Below are 12,111 nucleotides of genomic sequence, written 5' to 3'. Positions count from 1 at the left end.
CTGAACTAGAACTGAACTAGAACTGAACTAGAACTGAACTAGAACTGAACTAGAACTGAACTAGAAATGTACTAGATCTAAACTAGAACTGAGCTAGAACTGAACTAGCGTATTTAACTAGTCACTGAATCGTTTAATATTTTAAATTCCAAAATTTTAAAAACTCCCTAAAAGTATACTAGATTATATATACAAAAAATAAAACAGTAAAATTTTTCCTGTTAATCCTATAGAAAAATTGCGTTAACTTAAGCGTATGTACAATACATAAGTCTGATTTTAATTCAGTTTTTTTCCTTTTTTTCGTTTCAGTCCACATTTTAAAAAAAGATAGGTGTGTTTGTCAGTTAAGTACAGCAATTGCGATTTTTCGGGTGGTACAACCACTTCACTTCCTTGTGACCTCCACAAACACCACCACTCCCGTTTAATTCCGCAATATATTCCTTTACAGAGCGGCATCATTTATAATTTATTGTAACCATTGCAAAAATTTTGTTCTTGTTATTTTTGCTAAAAAAGAATAAAATCACAAGCTCAAGTTTTGTTGTATTATTTTTACAGCAGCCTCCTATAAATAGGCTTTAGTTTTTTGTATATTTCTTTGTAATGTAGTGTTGATTTTGTACATATACATATGTATGTATGTTCGTGTAGAAGTATGTCTCCACATATGCGCAGCTTTTGCCATGTACATCTCTGTACATACGATGTAGATATGTACATATGTGTTTATTTGTATGTATAAAGATGTGTGAATTTTTATAAAAAGAAAATGTAAAAGTAAGCACAACAAATGCTTACTTGTGCTTATGCTTCGTCGTTGCTGATTGGTAGTGTTCCTATTCGCTTTTTATTATGTTTTTGTTATATTTTTTGCTGTTTTTGTTGCTATTTTTTTAAGCATAGAGTCAGCGCTTCGATGTTTGCAACATCACATGTGAGGAGCATAAGGAGAAGTGTGTTTTATTTTTAGTATTTTTGTTATTTCGAGGGGTATAATACTGATGTTTTAAAAATCTTCTTTAATATTTAATTTTTAGTCCTAATAATAAAGTCTAACTAAAATCTATAGCATAATTCGAGGGGTATTAGATTTCTTGATATTAAACAATTCTCAATTAACAATTTATTTTAGCTTTTCATAACTTAAAACATTTCCTTGATTACGATGAAATTCTACAATGCACATTTAAATTTGAAAACAATTACCTTTATCCACCTCCTCCACACCACACACTGCATAATAAATTAAATTCAACATCCTAAAACTATACTTTAAATATTGTTATTCTATCAGCATAGTATTATTTCAAGGCTTTTACTACAAATGATGATTATTTTATACCCACAACCAACTAAAAAAACAATTGCAATTGTATCTTAACAGCACACATGCTTTTGCATATGGTTGGCAGTTCTCACTAACTAAAACAATAAAAGGCAATTCAATTAACCTCATTAAAAAGTAACAACTTTTCGAAAAAGAAACTCATACCCTTTAGCTTCACATACTTGCAAAACAAAAGTTTTTAACTACCCGAAACATAAACTGGAGAAAATATCTACAATTGCATTAAGTAAAATGGTGATATGAAAAAGAAAAGAAAAATCCTAGACGATTGACGGGCGACATGCTATTATCCTTTCAATCTAATTAACAATATGTCTAAGGTAAGTACATGTGAAATAAATTTTCCTAAAGATACTCAAGAGAAAGACAAAATATTAAACGTTATAAGAGCTCTAAAAATTTTTAAAGACATAAAAATCAATATTTAAATTAAATAAATAATGGTGTTTGCTATAGCAATAAGTTTATGGTTTTGGGTTCTAGTTGTGTTTTAGTTACGTTGTAATTCAGTTGTAATTCAGTTCTAGTTCTAGATCAGTTCTAGTTCAGTTCTAGTTCAGTCCTAGTTCAGTTCTAGTTCAGTTCTAGTTCAGTTCTAGTTCAGTTCTAGTTCAGTTCTAGTTCAGTTCTAGTTCAGTTCTAGTTCAGTTCTAGTTCAGTTCTAGTTCAGTTCTAGTTCAGTTCTAGTTCAGTTCTAGTTCAGTTCTAGTTCAGTTCTAGTTCAGTTCTAGTTCAGCTCTAGTTCAGTTCTAGTTCAGTTCTAGTTCAGTTCATTCCTAGTCCAGCTTTAGTTTCATTCGTGTAGTTCTAGTTAGTTTATTAGTCTTTACATTAAGCATTGCCTACTTTTGGGAGTCTAATAATATTGCCTTCTTTTAGGCTAATATTATACTTTAAATAAGCCTTTAATTTCTTACAAAGTCAGATAATTTTTCAGAAAACTATATTATTTTCTTAGTTTCATAATATATTTATATTCTTTAATTTACTCTCTATTAAATATCTACAGTTTCGTAAAGCCTTTCTGCTTCACATATTAATGATGTTCATGTCAATGTTCTTTTTTGGCCTTTTGCTACTTGTTTCTACAGAAACTCCAAAAATTGCATTTTTTAATAGCATCCCCCTAAAAAAATCAGACCACCTTTAACATAATACAACGATAAAATTAAACGTATGTTGCAATGGTCAGTTGAGGACAGGCTGCCCTTAGTTGAGTACATGTCTACGAAAAATATAACTTGTTATTTAATTTTTACAACACGGTCAACTTTTACTTTTATTTCTTTTATTATTTTTATGTTGCACTGTTACCAAATTATAATGAAAATCCATACATGTTCTTTTATTTTCGACTATAGCGATAGCTAGCACCCCTTTGCCAAGTGGTAACCGTGAAAAAAGACAAAAATGCTTAAAACAATATTTCTACCCCCACCACCCTCAACAAAAAAGAAGCTGTTAATGTTATAAAAAATCGCCTAAAAAAAGCTCATGCTTAAAACATTATTTGCTTAACTCTACGTCTACTTTTAATTTTATTTGGATTGTTTTTTCTATTTTACTTTTTCATTAATTTTAACACTGCTCTTTCCCGAGAGTGGTGATGTTTTAACGAAGTGTGGGAGTGTGATCCTCATTCCACTTTTCTTTTTAATAACGATTTTTGTTGTGAAGGGTGTGTCACAAAAATGCATTTTACCATTAACATTGTGCTGCATACTTTTTGGCGTTATGAAAAATTGCAAAAAAAATATATTGTAAAACATAAACAAAAATTTTGCTACATAACAACGGGGATGAATTGCCAAAAATAAAATATAAAAGCGGTGTTTGCAAAAAATGGTATTAAATAAATATTTGTGGAGTAGGTGGCAGAGGAAGGGGTGAACAATTTTGTGTATTTTACGATAAAAAAACGTGTTATGGTCAAACGATTTTTTAAAGGGGTTGACAATGTTCGCAGAAATGTGAGCTTTTTAATGCAATGTGTTTCTGTAGACTATTTTTAGAAGCGCGCATTAATAATGAGTTTAAATTTTGTTCAATTGCTTATTTTAATACGTTAAAACGGAGGGTGAATTCGCTATTCCCCAGCCCTATCCCAGTTTATCCCATTAAGACAGCCATTTTAAAGTTATAATTTAAACATTCAACCTAAAACTATGCTACAAAAAGTTAGAATTTTTCGAGTTTTTCCATAATTGGACTATGACTAGACTATGACTAGACTATGACTATACTATGACTAGACTATGACTATACTATGACTAGACTATGACTAGACTATGACTAGAATATGACTAGACTATGACTAGACTATGACTAGACTATGACTAGACTATGACTAGACTATGACTAGACTACGACTAGACTATGACTATGACTAGACTATGACTAGACTATGACTAGACTATGACTAGACTATGACTAGACTATGACTAGACTATGACTAGACTATGACTAGACTATGACTAGACTATGACTAGACTATGACTAGACTATGACTAGACTATGACTAGACTATGACTAGACTATGACTAGACTATGACTAGACTATGACTAGACTATGGGTAGACTAGACTATGACTAGACTATGACTAGACTATGACTAGACTATGACTAGACTATGACTAGACTATGACTAGACTATGACTAGACTATGAACTAGACTATGACTAGACTATGGACTAGACTATGACTAGACTATGACTAGACTATGACTAGACTATGACTAGACTATGACTAGACTATGACTAGACTATGACTAGACTATGAACTAGACTATGAACTAGACTATGACTAGACTATGACTAGACTATGACTAGACTATGACTAGACTATGACTAGACTATGACTAGACTATGACTAGACTATGACTAGACTATGACTAGACTATGACTAGACTATGACTAGACTATGACTAGACTATGACTAGACTATGACTAGACTATGACTAGACTATGACTAGACTATGACTAGACTATGACTAGACTATGACTAGACTATGACTAGACTATGACTAGACTATGACTAGACTATGACTAGACTATGACTAGACTATGACTAGACTATGACTAGACTATGACTAGACTATGACTAGACTATGACTTGACTATGACTAGACTATGACTAGACTATGACAAGACTATGACAAGACTATGACTAGACTATGACTAGACTATGACTAGACTATGACTAGACTATGACTAGACTATGACTAGACTATGACCAGACTATGACTAGACTATGACTAGACTATGACCAGACTATGACTAGACTATGACTAGACTATGACTAGACTATGACTAGACTATGACTAGACTATGGCCAGGCTATGACTAGACTATGACTAGACTATGACTAGACTATGACTAGACTATGACTAGACTATGACTAGACTATGACTAGACTATGACTAGACTATGACTAGACTATGACTAGACTATGACTAGACTATAACTAGACTATGACTAGACTATGACTAGACTATGACTAGACTATGACTAGACTATGACTAGACTATGACTAGACTATGACTAGACTATGACTAGACTATGACTAGACTATGACTAGACTATGACTAGACTATGACTAGACTATGACTAGACTATGACTAGACTATGACTAGACTATGACTAGACTATGACTAGACTATGACTAGACTATGACTAGACTATGACTAATTTTCTCTAAACAACATTGATTTATTTCGATGCCATTTCTCAGGCTTTAATTTTACTCCTTAATGTATACTTTTTATTTTTTGGTACAGCCACAAAGTATGCTATACAAAACGAAAAAATAAATTGTATTCAATAAAAATAAGTTTTATCTGTTTAAGCTTTTTAATGTGACAACATTATATAGAATTTCTTCTTGTTATTTTTTTCTTCTCTGTAAAGTTTTTATCTCCTTTTGCTAACCTGGTTTTTTTCCACAACGATTTAGCAATTAATACAATTTCCTGGACATTCCTTTATGGCACTTTTACTCTTCCTGTCTCTCTTTCTCTGTGCTATGATTTCCATAGTTAAAAGCAATGTTGTTTAAACTTTGTCTGCTATTTTGTGTTGAATTTTTTTTAGTTTTGCTTATAACCAAGAGATACTTTTAGATATTTCTTGGCAATTATGTTAATTTCCAATGCAAATAACATTTAATTGAAGTGTTCGTAGTATTTTTATTTTATTTTGTTTAGCTTTTTATGTATGGTTTGGTAGAAATTTTAGTATATATTTTTTTTTTTTTGCCTTCAGCTTAAGACCACACCTTAACACCAACACAAATGGCATTAAAAATGTAACCATATTTTCTGATATTACCGGAGAAAAAATAATATGCAAATACTAGTTAATGGTAATTGCAGCTAAAGCTAAAAGTATTAATTGCCAATAATTATATTGGTTTTAGTTACATTTATTTATATATATTTTACTGTTAAGCAGTTATTTTCTTTTAAATATTAAAGTTTTATAAAACTTATAGAAATTTATTACTCCTTAACATATGCTCTATTTACTTTTAATATATGTTGCCTTAAAGTATGTTTTATATTATTTCTACATAATTTAACTCTAAAATGCTTAAGTGTTTTTTTTTCTTGCTTTCTCTACACAAATGTTAGTTTATATGTATAACCATTTTTCTAACCAACCAATGTGGTCAGGTCGCATCATTACAGCCAACAGACTCTTAACGTGCTTAATCGAAACTTAATTTATGACTGGCAGCAATGTTTTTTCTCACATTTTAACTCATTTTTCTTTTAATTTATTTTTTTATTCATTACTATTATATTACTCCTTCTAAAGTGAATGTCCTGTTTTATAAAATAACAAACCTTGTACTAGCTTGGCAAAAAAACCATTGCATAGTTGTAGGTGTTTTAAAAAGCCAACCATTTAATACACTAAATTAAAAAAAAAGAAATAACATACACAATTACAATAGCATAGGAAAAACACACACACTCACATACTGTTACAAAAAAAATGAAAATTATTTTTCATACACAAAACCCTCTCTCGCTCTGGTCTTATGCAATGATGTGTAATGAATTAACTTTTTAACATATTTACTAGTGTTCAATTGCATATGCTAAGGAGGGTTTGATAAAATATATGTGCAGCATACATACACATGCATACTTAGTAGTTAAATATTATGGACATTCCTTTAGGTTCGTTAGCTTGCATTATATGTTATGGACTCTATCCCTACATACATACATACTTACATAGTATATAACGAGTATATTTTTCATAATACTACTTGTTTAATAAGTTGGGACAGTCAGTTGTGAAATACTTATAATAGTGTTGGCTGGTATTGGTGGTCGATAATGCAGTTGACTTCCTGTTGGTTCCATTCATTTGCTCATACTTAATTCATTGTATGCAAAATGTTAAATTTTTTTTTTTGTTTACTTATAACATCATATGACTGTCATAAAATATTACATGTTACTGAGATTTCTATACATTATGTTTTAATATTAATAAAGTTTGTCCAATTCTGAAAATACAAATAACGAAAATAATTTTTTTTTAGATTAAATCAAATAAGATTTAAAAATAGTTTAGTAATACTTTAAGTTTTGTATATACAACAACATGTTTTCTAGTCCAGTCTAGTTTATAGTATATCCTACAGTCCAGTCTATTTTATAGTCTATTCTATTATCTAGTCTCTAGTCTAGTCTATATTCTAGTCTATAGTTTAGTCTATATTCTAGTCTATAGTTTAGTCTATAGTCTAGTCTATAGTCTAGTCTATAGTCTAGTCTATAGTCTAGTCTATAGTCTAGTCTACAGTCTAGTCTATTGTCTAGTCTATAGTCTAGTCTATAGTCTAGTCTATAGTCTAGTCTATAGTCTAGTCTATAGTCTAGTCTATAGTCTAGTCTATAGTCTAGTCTATAGTCTAGTCTATAGTCTAGTCTATAGTCTAGTCTATAGTCTAGTCTATAGTCTGGTTTATAGTCTAGTCTATATTCTAGTTTATAGTCTAGTATATAGTCTATTTTATAGTCTATTCTATAGTCTAGTCTATAGTCTAGTCTGTAATCTAGTATATAGTCTATTCTATAGTCTAGTCTATAGTCTAGTCTATAGTCTAGTCTATAGTCTAATCTATAGTCTAGTCTATAGTCTAGTCTATAGTCTAGTCTATAGTCTATTCTATATTCTAGTCTATAGTCTAGTCTATAGTCTGGTTTATAGTCTAGTCTGTAGTCTAGTCTATGATCTAATCTATAATCTTGTCAATGGTCTACTCTATGGTCTAGTATGTGGTCTAGTCTATAGTCTATAATACAGTCGAGTCTACAGTATAGTCTATAGTATGTTCTATAATCTAGTCTATAGCCTAGTCTAGTCTATATCCAATCGATAATTTGGTCTGTAAACTTTACTATAGTCTAGAATATAATCTGACCTAAAGTTTAGGATATAGACTACTACATTCTAGTCTGATCTTTAGCCTGGTCTATAGTCTAATTTAAAGACTAGTATGTATTTTGGTATTTAATATAGTTTTTTTGTCTAAAGTTTATTCTTCAGTCCTTTTTGTTCACTTCAAGCCTCGGTTCTGAATATTAAAGAACAACAAATCCTTCAGCAAAACATGGATACCTTTTTGTATTGTTGTCACATTTGCATTTCCATACACTGTTACAAGCATTAACCAATCCTAAATATAATACATATAGCATTAGTTAGCATGAATATCATTATTAATGTGGTGAAATAAAAAATTATACATTTTCAATTGACTTAATTAAATTATATTTTTATTTATTTGTATAATTACAACATACAACAATTGTTGCATAAATGTTGAATTATAAACAGCAACAGTCATATATTAAATATATGTATAAATGAATTACAATCATCATCATCGCTACATTACGAATATTTACAGAGATTCATTCCATTTTACGCTGAATGGTCCTTAAACAGAAAAACTTAAATGTGGGTGTTAAAATTATCATTACCAGCATCAGGCTGGACACTCTTTCATTGCAAAGTGTTTACTTGGTGATGTTCGTTTTGAACACGTACTTAACAACTATACAACATTTTCATTTATTTCAATTACACTTTTTCTGTTGCTTTTTTATTTTTTTTAAATGCAATGTAAACTTGCCAGAACAATTGGTATTGGTATTATCTGGGTGTAAATAAGTTTAAATATTGTCAGCGTTTTTAATTTTTAATTTAATTTTGTTAATTTTTAACACAGTTGTCATACAAGAGCTTAAGTAGCTTGCATCGTGTCAACCAACATGTTTGATTACAATGTAATATATGAAATCACTCATACCTCGTAATAATGTAAACAAACAAACAACAATAATAATAACCATTCATTTGTTTACATTTGTAGGCAAGTGTTCCTTGCATACACAGCATCATATGAAGCTGTGAGCACTCTGATACTGCAGTGAATGAATTTGAGACTGAGCTCATATTTATACTGACAATTATTTAATAATAATAATCATATGTAATAATATGACAGTTACTTTGTATCTATAGAACCCAGCAAAACGTTATTTAGTGTAATGTAACTCTCAGTCTGGTCTACTGTGTTGTCTATAGTCTACTTTATAGTCTAATCTTTTGTTTAGTCTATAGTTTAGTCATTAGTCTAGTCTATAGTCTAGTCTATAGTCTAGTCTATAATCTAGTCTATAGTCTAGTCTATAGTCTAGTCTATAGTCTAGTCTATAGTCTAGTCTATAGTCTAGTCTATAGTCTAGTCTTAGTCTAGTCTTAGTCTAGTCTATAGTCTAGTCTATAGTCTAGTCTAGTCTATAGTCTAGTCTAGTCTAGTCTATAGTCTAGTCTATAGTCTAGTCTATAGTCTAGTTTATAGTCTAGTCTATAGTCTGGTCTATAGTCTAGTCTATAGTCTAGTCTATAGTCTAGTCTATAGTCTAGTCTATAGTCTAGTCTATAGTCTAGTCTATAGTCTAGTCTATACTCTGGTCTATAGTCTAGTCTATAGTCTAGTCCAAAGTCTAGTCTATAGTCTAGTCTATAGTCTAGTCTATAGTCTAGTCTTTAGTCTAGTCTATAGTCTATTCCATAGTCTAGTTTATAGTCTAGTCTATAGTCTAGTCTATAGTCTTGTCTACAGTCTAGTCTATAGTCTAGTCTAGCCTATAGTCTAGTCCATAGTATAGTCTATAGTCTAGTCCATAGTATAGTCTATAGTCTAGTCTACAGTCTAGTCTATAGTCTAGTCTATAGTCTAGTCTATAGTCTAGTCTATAGTCTAGTCTATAGTCTAGTCTATAGTCTAGTCCATAGTATAGTCTATGGTCTAGTCTATAGTCTAGTCTACGGTGTATAGACTTGTCTATAGTGTAGTGTATAGTCTAGTCTGTAGTGTATAGTCTAGTCTGTAGTGTAGCCTATAGTCTAGTCTATATTAGTGTCTATCTAGTCTTTAGTCCTTCCTAAATATTTTGCTGGGTTATGTTCGACATTTAAATACCTCCATCTGTAATATAATGTTTAAAATTTTATCATGTGTTTTAAATTCATTATATATGTTAAATACAAATAATTGTTATTATAGATTTCATGAAATAATTCCATAAATATTACACTTGTTGCATATTAAAATGATGGCAAATAAATTTAACTTAAACAACAACAACAAATATTCTTTTAAATATTGTTCTTAAATATTTATAATTAAATTATTTGAACATTTATTAAAGCAAAATTTATTATCTTATAATTTTAGGATTATGACAAAGAAATACCACCTCATAAGATACACTCACCCCTGGGTAATAGTATCGCGGATATGCCTCTGCATTATGCCACCGATGAAAAGGATCATCTTAAGGAATTGGAATTTTATAAAAATTTAGCTAAGGCCGCCTCATTGGCCTCACAAAATAATAATAATAATAACAATAACAACAATAGTAACAACAATAATAATTTAATAATTAATGAAAAATCACCTTTACCTCAACATTCAAATAGCCATCATCATAATCAACATCTGCAAAGTGGTAATAGTAATAGCCAACAATTACCCTCACCTGCTACATCACCGCAACCTATGCAAATTGATACGGAACAACATTCGCATCATCTTACGATAAATGATGAGGATAATGATCAACAGGATCATCATCATCATCAGCAGCATGAGAAAAGACTTGATGATGATGTTCATATTTTGACTGATACTGATGCTGAAATGGTGGACGGTCCCACAGATCAGGCTAAAGCTTCGGCTTTAGCTGCAGCAGCTGCGGCAGCACAAGCTCATCTAAACGGAACTAGTGAGTACATATCGAAATCCAATTTTATATACTAATATAGACAAAATACACAAGAAACATACATACATTTGCTGTACGGCAGTTAATTGACAATTTTTAAATAAACTTTACTAGAAAGCTCTTTTTATCAAAATATCTTAATCTGGGAAATAAAATGCCAAAAAAGTTTGTTAAAGTTTATTTATAAAAGCTTTTTTAATATAAAAAAGCTTATTATTAAACGTCTGAAATTGATTTTCTATTCAAAGGCATTCAAAAGCTTTCACATATAAACTCCTTATAATGTTTATATAAAGATCTATTTAAAAAGCTTTTTAATAAAAAATGATTTTGTGAGATGCTTGTTAAAAAAATGTGTTTTCGATAAAAAATTGATTTTCCATTCAAAAGCATTCAAAAGCTTTCACATATAAACTCCTTATAATGCTTAAATAAAGATCTATTTAAAAAGCTTTTTAATAAAAAATGATTTTGTGAGATGCTTGTTAAAAAAATGTATTTTCGATAAAAAGCTCATTTTGTACAAAACTTTTTTTTTTAAATAAACAACAACAAAAACCTTTTTTTTTTTTGGAAAAAGCTTAACTGAAAAAATTACTAAAACATTTTGCTAAAAGAGATTTTTTAAAAACATATTCTTCTTGAAAGCTTTTGTGAAAAAATCTCTTTGTTTGTGCTCATATTATACAATATTCAAAGTGTATATTTGTTGAAAAAGCTTTTGCAAAAAAAGCTTATCGAAGAAAATTTTTTGTTAAAACTTTGTGTGCAGAAATGTTAAACTACTTTTCACTTTACACTCACTTACCAACATTGCTATTAACATCCTGACTCTCAGTCTTTATAACCTCTACCGATTCTTTTTCTATTGTAGTGCAAGAAATGTTAAATTTACAAAAATTACAAAATCTTTCAACATTTCAACAAGAACAAAATGTAGGCAATAGTGCAGCCACGGCAGCAGCCTTAGCTAGTTTACAGGGTTTGGCCGCCGGCATAACAGTCAGTGCGGCAGCAGCTGCTCTTAACTCACCCTTAAACTTAAGTGTAGCCAGCAATGGTGGTCTGCCACAGATGGCCACGGATCTTTTGAATTCGCATAAAGCCATGACACAATGCGCCAGCGGCAGTGCGGGTAATAGTAATAGTGGTGACAATCAAAATACGACAGGATCCTCTTCACCACATGGCAATAACGCGGGCATCAACTCAGCCGGTGGACAATCAGCTTCTTCTACACAAAATACTCTAGCCAATGTTTTAAATAATGCAGCAGCAGCGGCGGCGGCAGCTCAGGGTACAGCAGCTACCGCCTCACCACCTCCTCAGCTGCAAGCACCACCAGCCAGTAACCAAATGCCTCAGTTAATATTAGCCTCCGGGCAATTGGTGCAGGGAGTGCAAGGCGCTCAACTATTAATACCCACAGCTCAGGGTAATT

The 12,111-nt window shown here is 30.9% G+C and overlaps 1 protein-coding gene across 3 annotated transcripts in view; it reads left to right on the top strand.

Moving 5' to 3' along the window:
- The window catches only part of LOC111677146 (serine-rich adhesin for platelets), a 224,837-nt gene that overhangs the window by 199,899 nt on the left and 12,827 nt on the right, over positions 1 to 12,111 (top strand). For all 3 annotated transcript variants that reach the window (XM_046954748.1, XM_046954749.1, XM_046954747.1), the window contains 2 exons: positions 10,118 to 10,670; positions 11,545 to 12,105. In XM_046954748.1, coding sequence (XP_046810704.1) covers positions 10,118 to 10,670; positions 11,545 to 12,105 — 1,114 coding nt within the window. The remainder of the gene's footprint in view (positions 1 to 10,117; positions 10,671 to 11,544; positions 12,106 to 12,111) is intronic.

Source organism: Lucilia cuprina, chromosome 6 (genome assembly GCF_022045245.1).
Source record: "Lucilia cuprina isolate Lc7/37 chromosome 6, ASM2204524v1, whole genome shotgun sequence".
NCBI lineage: Eukaryota > Metazoa > Arthropoda > Insecta > Diptera > Calliphoridae > Lucilia > Lucilia cuprina.
This window is presented reverse-complemented; position numbering and strand designations above follow the sequence as displayed.